The sequence below is a fragment of the Schistocerca serialis genome, chromosome 10 (genome assembly GCF_023864345.2).
Source record: "Schistocerca serialis cubense isolate TAMUIC-IGC-003099 chromosome 10, iqSchSeri2.2, whole genome shotgun sequence".
Taxonomy (NCBI): domain Eukaryota; kingdom Metazoa; phylum Arthropoda; class Insecta; order Orthoptera; family Acrididae; genus Schistocerca; species Schistocerca serialis.
The window spans coordinates 141,115,431-141,135,095 of NC_064647.1; the positions used below are offsets into that span (position 1 = coordinate 141,115,431).

The following is a 19,665-nucleotide window of genomic DNA, read 5'->3' on the forward strand; positions in this document are numbered from 1 at the left end:
GCGCCTGTGTACGTAGTTTCTTAGCAACCACATCGGAGATCGTGCTGTTCTTGAGGAGCTCCAAAGTTTTACGCTGAATTTTGGCTGTGGGGCCCTTTTTTAGTATGCGATATGCAGAGTCGTCCAAAAGCTGGTTCATCTTGCTCAGATACATTGACGTGGAGAGGATAACAGTCGCATTTCCCTTATCCACCGGTAAAATCACAATATCAGGATCTTCTCGTAGGTATCGAACCACTGACCTCTCTGCAGCTGTTATATTGTTCTTAGGCACTTGAGCCCGTGTCAGAGCACGGCAAGTCGCCCGCCGGATCTTCTCGGCAGATTCCCTGGGAAGCCTTGTTCGACAGAGCTAATGATGTCCACAACAGGTGGTGTCCTCGGAGTGGGTGCGAAGTTCAGTCCCTTCTCCAAGATCGATACCGCCGCATCAGGCAAAGGTTTGTCCGCTAGATTGTATACAGTTCGTCTACGAACTTCGTTGTTCTCTTCTTCTGGTAAACGGTCTCTGAATTGATGAAACTTATCAATTTGACGTGCTGCGTCTTGTTGTCGTTTCCAGTCTGAGAACGCCCAAGTAGCGCTGTCAACCCACGTCCAAGAATCTGCGGACAGTCTTGACGATATCTTCAAATGAAGTGCCAAGAGCTCTCTGGATACGAAGTCCAGTTCCCTCCGAGTATAGTACTAATTATTTGGTGGTGATTAGTTTATGAGTTTTGTTCAATTAGTGAACGATAATGAATAAATAAGTATATTAACACCTTAATATTTTGAATGTAGTACTTAGGGAGTATGTTACTCACAAAGGCTAGATTCTTCTTTAAACTACGTTTGTTGAATTGAAAGCTATTTTAGCTTTCCATTCCTTTCAAGACGAATAATTGTGCAAACTTTTTACCAAAGCCTAGTTTTGAAAGTTTTCCGACCTCTCACTTTCATTTAAATAGCTTCCTTCCAAAGATCTGCAAGTTTTACATAGGATTCTCTTCGGTGCAATATCTCTTCCGTGGCCCATCACTCTGTGAACATTTTTATTCACCAGTGTTCCACGAGGAAATTCGCTCATTCGTTTTGGTGACCAATGACTCCTGGGTGGTAAGATAGCTATGAAAATATTTTAAAACTATCGCATCGTATCACTGATGTGAGACAAAAGGAATATCTGAAGTTAAATTTCCGTCACCCATCATCGGTGGCTTGCAGAGTGTATGTAATGATGTAGAAGTTACTGCAGTATGGATTAGAGTTCTATAGTCCCTCTCAGTCAATTTCTTACATCTGCTGAAGGAATTATTGTTGTTCATGTTATCGTGATGTCTCACTTTGCAACAATCTGCTGTCATCGAATTTGTCTACATTTAACTATTATGGAAGACTCTCTGACAAGTTTTTGGGTTCTAAACAAATATCTCAAATTAACTCAACTCTCTTTGCTGCTAATTGAAGACAAGCAAAAAATTATGTTAATTCAAATCAGTGTGCTCTTACTTTATAATCTAGTTTGCTGGAACTTTAGAGACATTTGTCAACCTAGCTTTTGTTAATATAATTTTTCATTCTCATACTTGCACTGTTACGAAAATAGTTTCTGACACAGTTTTCTCCACTTTCTGCAGTACTATTGCTGTTGGTGTGGAAGACGACAAGACTAACGGTGATTTCAGAGGTTTGTTTAACTGCGTTCCAATGGCTTCAGAGACATGCAACATGATACAGTGTACCACCAGGCAGGAAGCATTCTATGGGAATAAAATTGATACAAGACATTTGGGGCACAGATGTGGCATCTGCAAAACAACGTTTGCACAGTTGCAGGAACTGAAGGAGCATATACACTTGAACCAATGTGAGCTTCAGCATTCATGCAGCGTGTGTCACAAGATGTTCACAAAGAGTAGCGGTTTGAAGAGGCACTTCCGAGTGCACAGTGGTGAACGCCCTTACAGCTGTGGCGTTTGCAACAATACATTCACACAAAGTTGTCACTTGAAGCAGCATTCACGACTGCACACTGGCGAGCGCCCCTACATCTGTGGATTTTGCAAAAAGACATTCACTGCCCAAACCAATCTGAATAAGCATTTGTTGGTGCACTCTGGGGAACGCCGGTACAGCTGTGGCCTTTGCAACAAGAGATTCGTGCAAAGTTGTCACCTGAAACAACATTGGCACACACACATTGGCGAACGCCCACACAGATGTGAGGTTTTGCAGCAAGACATTCATACACAAAACTAATATAAAGGAGCATTTGCAGTTGCACACTGGCAAATCCACCTACAGCTGTGGCGTTTGCAACAAGACATTGGGTCAAAGTTAGGTACTGAAGCAGGATTCGCAAATGCACACTGGGATCGCCCATGAGACTGTCAAGTGCGTAATAAGTGGTTTAGAAGCATCAAAAAGTTTAAATAACAGTCATGACTGCACACTTGTGAAAAGGCATACATTTGCAACATTTATCAACAGAAATTCTTCTACTACAGCAACCTGAGACTACACCTAATTCTTCATGCAAGGGAACATTATTATACTTGTGTTGTTTTTCTACAGAGATTCGCAAGCCACATATTGGAGAAACATTCACATTTGGTAACAGTACACGTAAAAATATCTAAAAATACACCTATAAATGCACAGTGTTGAATAGTGGTATTGATCCGATTGTGCCATAAGTAGCTGAAGAGCAGATACAGCTTGCAAACTGCTAGTGAAATCTCACATCTAGTGTAATTCAGATTTCTCTTGCTCCAGTAGGATTGGTCTCTCTAACATAGTCATCAGTTACTGTTTAGTATTACTCATGGTTAGTGCTGATTCAAGTTTGAAATACGTTATCAGCAGCCAGAATATCTAATGCAGCTTAATTTCTTGTGCACTAATTGTTACTTGTCTTGCACCCATAATCCAATAAACAAGGAATCTCAAATAATGACAGAAATTCCATTAAAAATCATCACAGAATCCATGCCTTCAGTAAGGTGTTACCAAGTGTCGTTTTAGGTTTTCAGCTTGATCTAAACATCTGTAAAAATGATACTGCGCTCATGCTGTGTCCAAAATTATGTGTCTAAAATATATGGTAGCATGTGAAAGCAGTATATTTTCATTTGGTTATTCTGAGGTCTAATGGATATTCACTCCCCTGTAAGATATAGGTAACTGCCCTACACACATTGCCACTACTGAAAAGTGAAACTGCCGGCCCGTGTGGCCGAGCGGTTCTAGGCGCTTCAGTCTGGAACCGCGCGACCGCTACGGTCGCAGGTTCGAATCCTGCCTCGGGCATGGGTGTGTGTGATGTCTTTAGGTTAGTTAGGTTTAGGTGGCTCTGAGTTCTAGGGGACTGATGACCTCAGATGTTAAGTTCCATAGTGCTCAGAGCCATTTGAACCATTTTGAAAGTGAAACTGAAGGTTATTTCTTAAATAGCAGTTCACACAAATGGCTTCCATCATTGAGGTTGCGCTGCTGGAAGATGTCTGGGGGAAGCTCATCACTACGTTTTCAGTCATTTCTTGAGGGAAAACCTCTCTGTCTTCCCATACAACAGCTTTAAGCTCATCAGTGTTGTGGAGCTGCCATGAGAAAACATGTACTGCAGATGACTTTACAGAAAGAAATTAACGGATGGAGGATCAGATCACTTATCATGATCATAACTGATTTGGAAAGTGGTGCCGCAGTGTACTCATTGAATTCAGGGCATTTGGACTGTAGCCCCTTCTTGGTGAAACCATATCGTGTTTAGATGCTATGTTCCCACAGTTGTGGAATGAAGAAATTGTTAATTATGGTCGCATACTGCTCTGATTTGACACCCACTTGCTGGCCACTCTTAAAGTAAAATGACCCAACAATTACATAGGAACACCAGACAACCTCTTGCCTACATCGGGCCTTTTCATAAATGAGCTTCGGGTTTGTATCCTAGTAATATCAGAAATATTGGTTATTGATAAACCCACTGAGATAAAAATTTGCCTCGTCAGACATTACAAGATTTGTCAGAAATCCGTCATTCTGGTCTTTTCTGTCCATTAATGTAATTGTACTTACTCCGTTTACCTCCTGATTGTAACTGATGAGCCACTTCCAATATATGAGGTTGAAATATCAAATCCGGTTTTACAATTCTTTGCAAGGTTGTGCAAGGGATTTGTAATGTTATGGAATGGGGAGAGGAGGATCGCTGTGTGCTTTGTTGCTCAGCTCTTGAATCTTTTCGCCCCACCAAATTTTTGTAGTAATTCCTCTCGTTTTTGTGGCCTGTCGCTGTGTAGCAGTGTGACTGGGTTTACTGGGCACACATCCAGCACCAGCCATACATTGCCGTCAGTCTTCTCAAGAAGAAATTGCAGATTATTGTACTGAAGCTTTGGTCAGTATACAGATTCAAACCACGTGTCCAGACACTCGATGACCTTAATGTATTGAAAGACAGCACGACCCAGAAAAGGCCGAAGTAAAGGGTGGCGCACATAAAACCAGCCCGAACTGGAATGCGAACGTGCGTGAGTAGCGTTACTAGCGGGTCAGTTTCTTTGCCACCTTCCACCAGCAGTAGCGTGTGAGTAGTTCATACGGAAAGTAGTCGTTATAAACCATGTACTTCATTGTCATGGTTCCAATGGCTCTGAGCACTATGGGACTCAACTGCTGAGGTCATTAGTCCCCTAGAACTTAGAACTAGTTAAACCTAACTAACCTAAGGACATCACAAACATCCATGCCCGAGGCAGGATTCGAACCTGCGACCGTAGCAGTCTTGCGGTTCCAGACTGCAGCGCCTTTAACCGCACTGCCACATCGGCCGGCTTCATTGTCATGCCTTACTCCATTGAATAACATGTGTTCATTGTTGAAGAATATGTGCGGCCTGAATCCATTAAAGTTGTTCGTAACACTTTTCATGAAAGGTTTCCTGAAAGTTATATTCCTGCAAAATCAACGATTTAGGATCTAGTGAGAAAGTGGCGTTCAACAGGCAGTGTTGTTAATTCAAGGAGAAATAAGGCACCGACTGTATGTTCACCTGAAGTTGTGGCAAACGTGAAGGCACACATTGAAAGAAGTCCCAAGTCAACACGACGATTATGACAGCAACGTGGAATATCACGCAGGTCATGTAAACGCATCCTTTATGACTTAAAAATGAAACCTTGCCGTGTGAGTGTTGTTCAGCAAATAAAAGAAGTGGACAAGGGTAAGCGTACACATTACTGTAACTGATTGCTGGAAAATGTCGCTGGGGGACATCTTGATCCGTTCCTCCTTTTTTCGGATGAAGCTTGGTTTTATCCGTCGGGTTTCGTTACTTCACAAAACACAGGACACTGGGCTAGAGAGAATACCCATGGCAAACTGCAAAAGCCGTTACACGATTTAAAAATTGGTGTATGATGTGCTGTATCTGGTAACAGAATTATCGGGCAATTGTTCTTCAACAAAACTGTCAACACACATTTTTGCTTGCAACTCTACAATGAATTTTCGGCTCTGTTAACTCCAAACGAAAAATTTTGTGCATATTTCCAGCAAGATGAGGCAACTTCTCATACGTCGGACTTGTCCTTAGCTGGCTCTCCCGACTTGTCACCGTATAACTTTTACCTCTGGGGATTTCTAAAGGCTAGAGTGTACCGCAACAATCCCAGAACACTTGTCATATTAAAAAACAACATATGTGAAGAAACTCGGAACATTGCTCAAAGAGTACTGAAAAGTGTTTTCCTTAACATGCTTCGACGTGCATAACTTTGCTTGGATGTTGGCGGAGAACATTTTGAACACAGACTTTCAATTCCTTTCTAAAATATGCTTATTAAACTAATAAAAGTAAAACTTTTACTTAAACTGTTAATTACATAGATAATAATGAAACTGTACAGTAGAAATGTAAGAAAGTGATGACGTACGTTTATTTTCTTCATTCATATTCCTTTCAGCGCAGGGGCCGGTTTTATGTGTGCCACTCTGTACAAAACGTCTTTTTTCCAAAACTGTTTCGTAGAGGAAGATTGCATTGTAGTTCTTCCTTTAACTTGTCTCACGGTTGAGAAAATCATAGATGTCGGAATAAGTGACCATACTGTAGAAGAGCAACTAAAATCGCTCAAATGGACCTGAAGGAAACCCATTCTATTCTAGAATATGCGACAGACCTTCCGTATCTCGTAGCGGCATTGAACAGTAGCCTCTAGAGGAACGAAGTGTTCTAGAGATTGCAAAAAAAATTCAGGTCATATCCGTTTGCCGCAAGTGTCGTCGAACTGATGGACAAAGCCGCAGACATGTATCTTTGATGTCGGGCGACTGTATAGTCTTGAAACATGTTTTATGTTCGCGTATTATGACAGTTGCGGAAAGAGAAAATCTCGTCTGTAGAATTCGATATGGGTTCCGGAAACATAGATCGTGTGAAACTCGGCTCACTCTGTTTATCCACGAATGATACATGTGGCAATGTACACTCCTGGAAATGGAAAAAAGAACACATTGACACCGGTGTGTCAGACCCACCATACTTGCTCCGGACACTGCGAGAGGGCTGTACAAGCAATGATCACACGCACGGCACAGCGGACACACCAGGAAACGCGGTGTTGGCCGTCGAATGGCGCTAGCTGCGCAGCATTTGTGCACCGCCGCCGTCAGTGTCAGCCAGTTTGCCGTGGCATACGGAGCTCCATCGCAGTCTTTAACACTGGTAGCATGCCGCGACAGCGTGGACGTGAACCGTATGTGCAGTTGACGGACTTTGAGCGAGGGCGTATAGTGGGCATGCGGGAGGCCGGGTGGACGTACCGCCGAATTGCTCAACACGTGGGGCGTGAGGTCTCCACAGTACATCGATGTTGTCGCCAGTGGTCGGCGGAAGGTGCACGTGCCCGTAGACCTGGGACCGGACCGCAGCGACGCACGGATGCACGCCAAGACCGTAGGATCCTACGCAGTGTCGTAGGGGACCGCACCGCCACTTCCCAGCAAATTAGGGACACTGTTGCTCCTGGGGTATCGGCGAGGACCATTCGCAACCGTCTCCATGAAGCTGGGCTACGGTCCCGCACACCGTTAGGCCGTCTTCCGCTCACGCCCCAACATCGTGCAGCCCGCCTCCAGTGGTGTCGCGACAGGCGTGAATGGAGGGACGAATGGAGACGTGTCGTCTTCAGCGATGAGAGTCGCTTCTGCCTTGGTGCCAATGATGGTCGTATGCGTGTTTGGCGCCGTGCAGGTGAGCGCCACAATCAGGACTGCATACGACCGAGGCACACAGGGCCAACACCCGGCATCATGGTGTGGGGAGCGATCTCCTACACTGGCCGTACACCACTGGTGATCGTCGAGGGGACACTGAATAGTGCACGGTACATCCAAACCGTCATTGAACCCATCGTTCTACCATTCCTAGACCGGCAAGGGAACTTGCTGTTCCAACAGGACAATGCACGTCCGCATGTATCCCGTGCCACCCAACGTGCTCTAGAAGGTGTAAGTCAACTACCCTGGCCAGCAAGATCTCCGGATCTGTCCCCCATTGAGCATGTTTGGGACTGGATGAAGTGTCGTCTCACGCGGTCTGCACGTCCAGCCCGAACGCTGGTCCAACTGAGGCGCCAGGTGGAAATGGCATGGCAAGCCGTTCCACAGGACTACATCCAGCATCTCTACGATCGTCTCCATGGGAGAATAGCAGCCTGCATTGCTGCGAAAGGTGGATATACACTGTACTAGTGCCGACATTGTGCATGCTCTGTTGCCTGTGTCTATGTGCCTGTGGTTCTGTCAGTGTGATCATGTGATGTATCTGACCCCAGGAATGTGTCAATAAAGTTTCCCCTTCCTGGGACAATGAATTCACGGTGTTCTCATTTCAATTTCCAGGAGTGTAGTTGCTGTGTTTCTTGACTTCCGGGAGGCATTCCATACAGTTCCGCACTGTAGCTTAATGAACAAAATACTTGTGTATGGAATATCTGACCAGCTGTGTGAGTGGACTGATCAGTTCCAAGTGAACGCAAGACTGCATGTTATTCTCGTTGGAGAGAAATGTTCAGACGTGAAAATAACTTCATGCGTTCCCGAAGGGAGAGTTATAGGACTATCCTTTTTCCCTATATCTTGCAGGACCTAGTAGATAACATCGGAATTTCAGTGAGACTTTTCGGAGGTGTTGCTGCTGTACAGAGAAATTTCGCAGTGCTAGAATATTGTAGCAACTTTTTTCAGGCAATGCTTCATTATAGATAATTGCGTCACTTGCGATACACTCGAAGAGCACTATTAATATTGTCCGCAAGATCATTAATGCCCAGCATGAACACCGAGGGTCCCTACAGACTAACCTCGAGCAAGCCCGAATTTACTCCAACATATGTTGATGACTCTCCATCTGCGATCTCTCTACCAAAAAATCCTCAGTCAAGTCACAAATTTTGCCTGATACTGATTGCAATTGTACTTTGAATAATAAGCGTAGGTGTGGTACTGAATCAAATGCTTTTCGGAAATGGAAAAATACTGCGACTGCCTGACTGTCTCGATTCAAAGCTTTGAGTAGGTTGTTTGAAGAGTGGGAGTTGGGTATCACATGTTCAATGTTTTCTGGATCCATGCTGGTTGACACAGAGGAGGCCATTCTTTTCGGGATACCTCATTCTGTTTGAGCCCAGAATAGGCTCATATATTAGACAACAATCGATGTCAAGAATATCGGAAGGTAGTTTTGCGGAACACATCTACCCTGCTTGTGGGCAGGTGTGATCCGTGCTTTCTTCCAGCTACTTCTTGTCTGACGGATCTACGACAGATTACTGTTAACAGAGGAGCTGACTCAGCTGCAAATTCACTATAGCAACTGATAGGGATTCCATCAAGTCCTGGAGCTTTGTTCAGTTTTAACGATTTCAGATGTTTCACAAAGCCACTGAAATTAATACTAATTTCGCCCATCTTTCCAGTGATGTAACGAAATTGGGGTGATTCTTCCAGATTATCCTTTGTAAAAAGACATTTGAAAGCGAAATTAACCGTTTCCCCTTTTCCTTTGCTATCCTCAGTTTTACTCCGTATGTCATTCGCAACTGAATGGACACTTACTTTGGTGCCACCTTTGCATATGTCCAGATTTTTTTTTGTATTTCTTGAATATCATTTGACAATATTGTGGTGTGCTAATCATTGAAGGCTTCCCACATTGCTCTCTTGACAGCCAAGTGGGTTTCATTCAGCATATCTCTATCTCCAGCCCTATGATTTATTTGACACACATTACACAGAAGTCTGTGTGTCATTAGAAGCTTATTTGCAATGGCTGTATACCATTTAGGTCCCTTCCAATCATGAATTGTTCTACTGGTTACATATCTATCGAGTGCCTATTTAGCTATTGTTTTAAACTTGAGCCATAGTTGATCTGAATGCTCCCGTCCTGTGCTAAGAGTTTGAAATTTCGCATTGACATATGACACTACAGGTTTCTTTTCTTAAATCTTGTTTTTCAACATATTAAGCTTTCTATTTGTTTTTTGATGCGCTTTGCACTTTGGCCGTCATTGTTGCCGCAGTTACCTCGTCTGCCTCATGGTCACTGGCACCAGTTTTGGAGTGGACAGGCGCATTTGTTGCCATTAGGTCTAATATTTTTCTGTCGTGAGTGGATTCCAAACTGTCTGTTCTAAATACGTTTCAGAGAAGACATTTAGTAATGTTTCACAGGATGGATTGTCACGCCCGCCACTGACAATCTGTAACCATCCCAATTGGTTTTTGGATAATTTAAGTCTTCATTGATGATTACAGTGTAATTGTGGAACTTACGTAAAGTGAACATAGGCTTTCTCTAAAGTTTTCGGTTGCATGTGGAGGTGACTCCGGTGGCCAATAGAAGCATCATTTACAGTTTTATGCCCATTGCTGATACTGAGACTTTGCCAGACACTCTCATGAAGTTTCAGTTTCCGTCTCAGCATGTAATAATTAACTGAAACCACGGAAAAACTGATTCAAGTTGGCTGGATGAAGACTAGCCCTTACCCTTCTGAACACAAGGCCAGCGCTACCTCATTCAGCTTATCTCTAGTGTATAATACTGTTTTACAAAGAACCTATTTAATATAAATGGCTAGTGCTGCCCCATTCTTTACTTTCTCACTCCCAGACACTGCACACATTACACCGCCTATATACACATTGCTCCATAATGTAACACTACATACACTATCAGATGGCTCCGAACCATAATGAAAATGGCTGATTTTGTGTACCTTACTTCCCATTCATTAACACATAAACTGAGTCACCATCCTCCTGTAACGAGTGAGACGATGAGCTCAGGAAGAGAATAAGGTGTTAGTATTGTGCCTTGCATAGTTTCAGGAGAAAGTTTTCCAGAAAAGGAAATAAAAGAAGGAAGAAATGTAGTGTGAAAATGTTATGTGGAATGATGTTTGTATTATCATTGTCATTATTATTTATACGTGTTACATCCTTTATAATATCTGTACTCTGTATTCTCGAATTACACCATCAATTTATAGAATGTATTGCATAACAGGTACTTTGTAACTGCCTTTTTAAATAAGTTTCTTATAGTAATCTGTTTAAGCTCTTTCGTCAGTTTATTGCACAGTTTTATTCAGTGGTAGAAAGTGCTATTTTAAGTTGTATGTTTTCCATTTCTTGATAAATGTAACTTCAGTCTAACTCTCGTTCCATGGTCCGGGACAGAGCTGTCTGTGCAGTCGTTATCAAATGTACTCACAAGGTGTAGTTGAAACCTCCGTGTTTTGAAAATATCATTACACTGAACTCTAATACTATTTTCGTTTGTAATTCTTATGGCCCTCTTCTATAGCTGGAAAACTGTTTTCGCATTTTGTGCATAGATTCCTCAAACAAGAGTCCATGCTGTAAAAAAGCACATGTCTTTCCTGTGTACAAGGAGGGTAGCAGAAGTGATTTACGAAACTTCTGTCCCAATATCTTTTGTCCTTCCACATATCTGTTGTAAACTCACAGAACACAGTATGAGCCCAAACGCAATGGGCAAACTAGAACAGAGTTGAAACTTCCTGGCAGATTAAAACTGTGTGCCGGACCGGGACTCGAACAGGTCCCGAGTTCGAGTCCCGGCCTGGCACACAGTTTTAATCTGCCAGGAAGTTTCATATCAGCGCGCACTCCGCTGCAGAGTGAAAATCTCATTCTAGAACAGAGTTGTTTCTCCACGAGAACCAGTATGGCTTCCAAAACGCTGTTCTTGTGAAACCTCACTTTGACATGACACCATGAAACCCATGGATCAAGGTAGTTTGGTAAAGGCAGTAAACATTATTGTTAGAGACATCATCACTTGTTTCTTCCTCCACACAGATGTGTGTAATATGCCACGCTGTATGCTTTACAGTTTTTACTGTGATGTAAGTAAAAGAGTTGTGTGAACTTCTTTATATATCTATAGGTTTGATTTTATTTCCTGTTTCGTCCTGAAGCTGCTGTAACTAATTAAATTAATATTTAATAAACAATGAATTATTGGGCAAACACATTTACATCCCTCAACAATACAAGTCTGCTCTCCTCAGTAGTCAGACTGAACATTACGAGACCATCCTTGGCTGTCAGAGAAAATCAGTTCTGTGAGGGGCGTTTGACAAGTAAGTTTCACTATTTATAATAAACATTAAAAGGAAGAGAACTCTGTGATTCTAGGATGTTTTCTTTTGCTGGCAGCTCGCAGATTCCTCAAGACATTACAGTAACTCTCTTTATTCATTGTGGCATTGCACAGCAACTAGTGAATGAGTAAGGCCCCTGTGTCAGTACCAAAAAATGGTTGTCATAACATGCCTTTGCCTTCTTTTGATACTTTCACCAGAATTATTCCACACAATACTCTGGAGTTTTGTCTCAGGGATCGAATGATGGACTCATATCTCTTCACCATTTCAGTCCTCCTACAGCCTTCACTACTGGCAGACGTTAACTGCTGGTGGACATCGACAGCAGGTAGTTGTTTTGCTAAGAAAAAAATAATGACAGAGCACAACGTACAAGCGGACACACTTTGTAGTGGTAATTACATGCTTAATTGCATCGTACTGTTAAGATACTCAAGTATGCATTGTAAGCCAGTATGAGAGTTAACACATACCAGCCGAACTCGCCAGTTGTACAGGTCATGGGTACAGTGTATTTTGCAGGGAAATGAAACTTACTTAATGGGCGACCCTTGTATATCTACAGATGTACCCTGCAAGCCACAATTAAGTGCATAACATAGGGTACTTAATATGGTACCAAATGTTAGAGGAATTTCTGATTCCAGTTTTTCTAACAGTGTGGCTTTGTGCTGTCAAGTGACGATTAAAAATAAAGATTCGAATTCTTGTTAAAAGTAGAGGAGTTTTGAGTAAGTGGAATATGTATTAGAGCAACAATGATACAGGGTTCCTACATAAAATTGGTATGTCTCATCAAGTAACAATGAAGTAAGTAAAAATAATATTAATAATAAGATTAAAAACATGGGTTATCTGTTTATAAGAGGTGCTGGAAATGGTGACCATGGTCGTCCACGCATCTTTGACTTTGTGCAATGACATTACCAGCAACACGCTGTACTTCTGCAGGCATAATGTTGTTAAATTCTCTAGTAATCTTCCGTTTAAGATTGTCTATTGTGTAAGGGTTGTTATCATACACTTTGCTTTCTAGTGTGCCCCATAAACAAAAATCACACGATTTTAAGCCCAGGGATCTTGGGAGGAGTGGGTGTGGGGCGGGGGGAGGGGGGGGGGGGGAGGGGAGGGGCGGCAGAGGCCTCTACTGACATGCCTGTATTCAGAGAACACGTTGGTGATGTGGGCCACACGTAGGTAAGATGTGGGAGTGGTTGATCCATCTTGTTGGCATGTTGCATACGGCTTCTCTGCATCTGTTAACTGTGCATAAAAAAGTAAAAAGTCTCCAGATATCTGGGACTGAGCGGTCGTTCCATCTTGCTGGAATATTGAATACAGCTTCTCTGGATCTGTTAATTGCGCAAAGAGAGAGTCAAAGGTCTCCAAATATTTTGCTCTATTTAAGGTGTATTAGAAAAATATATGGCCAATAATGCACGTGCTGGACAATGCAAGTGCTGGACAATGCACACCAAACACCTATCTTCTGTGAGTGGGAGGTTCTTCATGCACAATATGTAGGTTGTCCTCCGACCAGTATCCGCAAATTTGGGAATTCACAGAACCTAACAAATGAAACCAGGCCTAATCTGGCTTGAAGTGAAGCAAGGGGTCCAAGTAACCCGTAGCAGTTGACGTTGACAGCCAGTTACAAAAAAATGGTTCAAATGGCTCTGAGCACTATGGGACTTAACATCTGAGGTCCTCAGTCCCCTAGAACTTAGAACTACTTAAACCTAACTAACCTAAGAACATCACACACATCCATGCCCAATGCAGGATTCGAACCTGCGACCGTAGCGGTCGCGCAGTTCCAAACTGAAGCGCCTAGAACCGCTCGGCCACCATGGCCGGCCAGCCAGTTACAATAATGAACTTTTCCTCCTGATCGTCAAATTTCAACTCTTGCACTACAGTCACACAACAGGCTTTTAATTTCATATCTTTTAGTACACAGTGACATGATGTACGAGATACACCAAGCTGGTACTTGAACATCCTTATCAACTTGTGGGGACGTCTCGTAGCGTCCATGCGAATTCTGTCTATACTTTCAGGGACCCTCACTGTCAGCCACCTGTTCCTCTGCACATTTTGAACGGGTTTCACAGCCCTCCATTACTTGTCCAGGTCTTGAATAGTGCTGGTCCTGGGGATTTTTCTACCAGAGTACTTTACTTAAAATATTTATTTATATTCCTTGATGGAGCATGTCGTCATGTAACACTCCACATTATCAGTTCACTGTATGAATAGAAACTGTCCCATTTCTGTTACAACTCAACAATACGAGTTTCTCACAACAGACCCATGAACACACAGTTGCACTCAAGTTTCCTATAAAATGTGGTGTAGCCAATTTTCTGGACAGTGTTACCACCTCACAAGCAATTCGAGTAGCGATGATAAACCAGTGCATGAGGAGTACCGATTTTATGTGAGACACCCTGCGTAATAAAATGTGGAATAAGATACCTAACAATAATTACAGGATCTCAACCAAGTGGATGAAAATGCCAGGACAGTCTTTCATATGTTAACCAGTTTCAGTCGGTAGTACTAATAATGCTTTCAGCCAAAAAAGGAGTACCTTATTCTCATTAGTCATGGGGTCACCCTTTGTCAAAGTGGGAAGTGATTGATGTATACCATTTAATGTGGGTACGAGAAGAAACTTCTTGTCATGCACAATTTGAGTGTTTTATGTGAACAGAATTTGTCTCAGAGAGTAATCAGTCATTTCAAGCCTGACATTTCTTTCGAATACTGGGGAAATAAGAAAAACATCAAGAAAGTATACCAGTTATAAGCACAGCTTAAAAAAATGTTTAAACGGACTATCCTGTACACATGTCCGCCCCAATAGCTGAGTGGTCAGCATGATGGATTGCCGTCCTACGGGCCTGGGTTCGATTCCCGGCTGAGTCGGAGATTTTCTCCGCTCAGGGACTGGGTGTTGTGTTGTCTTCATTATCATTTCATCCCCATCCAGCGTGCAGGTCGCCCAATGTGGCGTCGAATGTAATAAGACCTGCACCAAGGTGGTCGGACCTGCCTCGCAAGGGGCCTCCCGGCCTGTAACGCCAAACGCTCACTTCATTTCCATTTTCATGCTGTACACATGAATCTGTCATATTCAAGGTTATGCGCATTGCAAATAATTCTTCACGCTGATAAGATAAGCATTTAGGTTCATTCAGATTTCATAGTATGTAGTACCATCAGAAAGATACGTTTGTTCCCTAGATCGTATTGATAACCATTGTTCTTTGTGTCCAAGTAGATACAGCAATCGGCAGAACTCCATTTTATTCAGATTATTGGATGATTAAGTCGGGTGATGCTGAGGGAATTAGATTAGGAAATGAGACACTTAAAGTAGTAAAGGAGTTTTGCTATTTGGGGAGAAAAATAACTGATGATGGTCGAAGTAGAGAGCATATAAAATGTAGACTGGCAATGGCAAGAAAAGCGTTTCTGAAGAAGAGAAATTTGTTAACATCGAGTATAGATTTAAGTGTCAGGAAGTCGTTTCTGAAAGTATTTGTATGGAGTGTAGCCATGTATGGAAGTGAAACATGGACGATAAATAGTTTGGACAAGAAGAGAATAGAAGCTTTCGAAATGTGGTGCTACAGAAGAATGCTGAAGATTAGATGGGTAGATCACATAACTAATGAGGAGGTATTGAATAGAATTGGGGAGAAGAGGAGTTTGTGGCACTACTTGACAAGAAGAAGGGGCCGGTTGGTAGGACATGTTCTGAGGCATCAAGGGGCCACAAATTTAGCATTGGAGGGCAGTTTGGAGGGTAAAAATAGTAGAGGGAGACCAAGAGATGAATACCCTAAGCAGATTCAGAAGGACATAGGTTGCAGTAAGTACTGGGAGATGAAGAAGCTTGCACAGGTTAGAGTAGCAAGGAGGGCTGCATCAAACCAGCCTCAGGACTGAAGACCACAAAAACAACAACATGAATGAATAAATATGTTAATCCATCAACATTTAAAAATAGTAGCTACGACGTGTACAACACAAAAAGTTTAGATATTTTATACACTATTTATTGTTAACCTGAGGACTATCTTAGGTTGCGGTTTTCTTTTTGAGACGAATAATTGTGCAAATTTTCAACCAAATTTTGGTTTGAATTTTTTCTAACCTTTCACTGTCATTTAAATAGTTTTTTTCCCAAACATCTGGAAGGTTTACATAAGCTTCACTTAGTGCGACATCTCTTCAATGGTCCATGAGTCCGTTAATCTTTTTATTCACCACTGCTCAGCGACAAAGTGCATTGTTTATAATAAACTGACTAAAGTCGCTCATTCGTTTTTGTGACCAATGACTTCTTGATGGTGGGGTAGCTCTGAGAATAATCTAAACCTTTCTCATCATATCACTGAGCTAAGACAATAGGAATATCTGAAGTTAAGTGTTCATCACACACCATTAGTGGCTTGCAGAGTATATGTGTTGATGTAGAAGTATGCATTATTGTTCTATGATCAATCGCAGTTAATTTCTTACATCTGCTGCTGTAATTATTGTTATTTGTGTTAATCAGATGTTTCATTCGCAGTAATCCCGCTGTCTGAATTTGCGCACATTTAATCTCTGTGGAATGCTCTCTGACAAATTTACGAGACTCTGTGTTCTAAAGTAGTGCCTCTGCTGCCTCTTGAAAAGGGCCTACAATTACGTTGATTCAAGGCAGTGTGCTCCTATTTTATAATCTAATCTTTGAGACATTTGGAAACGCAGTATTTTTTATTGTAATTTTTCATTCCCATATTTGCACGGTTTCGAGATTAGTTTATGACACAGTTTTCTCTGCTTTCTGCAATACTATTCCTGTTGATGTGGTGGACGACAAGATTGATGATGACAGCAGCGTTTTGATTACGTACAATCCACTGGATTCAAGAACAGGCATTAGGATACAGCGAACCACCAAGCAGTAAGCATCCTGCAAAACGATGTTTGCGAACTGAAGTAGAACACGCACTTGAACAGTTGTGAACTTCTGCTTTCGTGCAGCGTGTGTCAGAAAACGTTCATAAGGAGTAGCTTTTCGAATACGCATTACCGTGTGCACAGTGAACAACGCATGTACAGCTGTGGCATTTGCAGAAAGACATTCGCACAAAGCTCAGATTCACACAAAATTCTAAAGCAGCATTCGTGGTTGCACACTGGCTGTGGGGTTTGCAGCAGGACATTCTTACTCAGAACTAATGAGAAGATGTATTTGCAGTTGCACACTGGAGAATGCCCTGACACCGGTGGCGTTTGCAACAAGTCATTCGTGCAACACCCATACAGCTGTGGAGTTTGCAGCAAGACACTCATACGAAAAAATACCTGCATATGCGGTTGTACAGTGGCGAACGGCCGTACAAACGTTTTGTTTGCAACGATGCATGCTGTCAAAGTTGGCAACTGCAGTATCATTCACAGCTGCATATACGTGAACGCCCGTACAGGTGTGGGGTTTGAAACAGGACATTTGTACTGAAAGACATCTGAAGCAGCGTTTGCACCAAGACAATCGATCAAAGTTGGGGGTTTAAGAAGCATTCGCGCACTGACCCATCTCTCTTAATGTGTCTCCTTTTCTGTGTGTGTACACATTGAAATTTCTGTGCCACTGTGCAGCTGCACGCAGCTGGAGCACCTAAAACCAAATGGAGCAGCTCATTTGCATTTTATCAGTTATCTGTACCATATTTTGTTCTGTTCGGTGTGCTACGGCAGTTTCGCGCAGCGATTTCAGTGCACACCAGAATTGCCAATTTGTATACGCAACGATTCAAAACAGCAATTATCGAGCGTTAGTTTTTCCATTCTCTTTCCTTTTGATCTGATTGAAGAATGTGATGTCAGGTAATATAATGCAGTGACACTTGGCCACCTTTTATATCGAAAGTGCCACTAGCATTTATCGACTGCAGGATGTCATTATCATCAGAGCTCACTTGTTATTGAAGTTGTACTTGATGGTGTGTAACGCTAACTTTTTTGGAAATTTTCTTTTCGTTTTAGTCATAAGATTTTGAGTATTAAAAAAGTTTTCTGTTAGGTTGGCAGAAGAGCCAACACCGTGTTACGAGAGGAGGCCGAAATGCACGCGTTTCAACTCACGCAGGCTGGCGTGAGGAGGGAAGGACTCTAAACTACTGACGTGAGGTCTGGAACATGAGAAGGAATTAGAATTTAGAAAGCGGACGTAATTAGTTTGATTCTTAACTTTAATCATTAATAATTAACGTCGCTCTTGACGGTACATGATTCACAATATTATCTGAAACTTCCTGGCAGATTAAAACTGTGTGCCCGACCGAGACTCGAACTCGGGACCTTTGCCATTCGTGGGCAAGTGCTCTACCATCTGAGCTACCGAAACACGACTCACGCCCGGTCTCACAGCTTTATTCTGCCAATATCTCGTCCGGGCGTGAGTCGCGCTTCGGTAGCTCAGATGGTAGAGCACTTGCCCGCGAAAGGCAAAGGTCCCGAGTTCGAGTATCGGTCGGGCACACAGTTTTAATCTGCCAGGAAGTTTCATATCAGCGCACACTCCGCTGCAGAGTGAAAATCTCATTCTGGGCACAATATTATCTGTTCAGAATAGTAACTGAATATGGCGGTTTGCTAGGTCGTAGCAAATGACGTAGCTGAAGGCTATGCTAAACTGTCGTCTCGGCAGCGTATGGTAGACAGTGAACCATCGCTAGCAAAGTCAGCTGTCCAACTGGGGCGAGTGCTAGGGAGTCTCTCTAGACTAGACCTGCCGTGTGGCGGCGCTCGATCTGCAATCACTGATAGTGGCGACACGCGGGTCCGACGTACGAGGTTTGTCCGGAAAATACGTATAAAACTTGAATAATGTCTTTATGTTACAAGTTGAAGTCACCGCCAGGTGGGACTACTGCTGTAATCAGTCCCATCAACGCTCAGTTCGAGTCAGAGCACTCTGCGTGAAGGTGGGAGTGTGCGGCAGCTTGTTGACAGTTACCCTTTTTCACCTGCCGTCGGCACGGAGCTCTCTCTGATTGAGGAACAGCGCGTCAACATCAAGTTTCTTGCAAAGCCAGGCAAGAATGGCCGTGAGATTTTTGAGTGTTTGAAACAGGTTTACAGAGACAATTCTCTGAAGGAACCAATCGTGAACAAGTGGTTAAAAAGGTTCCGGAATGGCCGAGAAGAAGTGGACGATGACCCTCGCCCAGGACGCCATCGAGTTCCGATGCAAATGTTGAACGAATTCGGGCTTGTGTTCTTAAAGACAGTAGATTGTCAGTTAGAATGATTGCTGACGAGCTGTCAATCCCCAAAACAATCGTTCACGAAATCCTGACACAAAAACTTGAAATGAAGAAATTGTGTGCGAAAATCGTACCGAAGCCAGAACAGAAAGCAAAGAGGGTTGGGTGCTGTGAGCATTGGTTGGAAGTAGAGGAACGAGGTGACTTTCTCAACCGATTCATCACTGGAGATGAGTCCTGGTTTTACGAATTCTATGTGGAGCTCAAATCTCAAAGCAAGGAATGGAAACTAGCAGGAGAACCGAGAACAAAAATGTCGCGAAAATCAAGGTCCAATGTGAAGACAATGTTGATTGATTTCTTTGATTCTATGGGCATTGTTCACAAGGAATTTGTCCCTCCCGGCCAGAGAGTGAACGGAAATTTTTACGTTGAAGTTCTGACACGTCTCAGAGCTCGTGTGGCCCGAGTTCGACCGGAGTTGGCAAAAGGGGGCAGTTGGATCCTTCATCACGACAATGCGCCCGCTCACACTTCGCTCCTTGTGCGCGAGTTTTTTGCCCGAAGCTCAAATACCGTGACAGAGCACCCGCCTTATTCACCCGATTTAGCTCCGTGTGACTTCTTCATGTCCCCGAAATGCAAAATGGTGCTTCGGGGGCGGCACTTGGGAGATGTGGAAGCCATCAAGGTGGAAACGACACGGC

The 19,665-nt window shown here is 43.0% G+C and overlaps 1 protein-coding gene across 4 annotated transcripts in view; it reads left to right on the plus strand.

The window, feature by feature from the left end:
• LOC126424983 (zinc finger protein 501-like) overlaps positions 1–19,665 on the plus strand; it is a 263,358-nt gene that overhangs the window by 196,803 nt on the left and 46,890 nt on the right. The window contains exon 7 of one of the 4 annotated variants that reach the window (XM_050087872.1): positions 1,620–2,857. The exons of the other annotated variants lie outside the window; for them this stretch is intronic. Coding sequence (XP_049943829.1) covers positions 1,620–2,241 — 622 coding nt within the window. The 3' untranslated portion in view covers positions 2,242–2,857. Of the gene's footprint in view, positions 1–1,619; positions 2,858–19,665 lie in introns of those variants that run through there. 4 annotated transcript variants of the gene reach the window in all.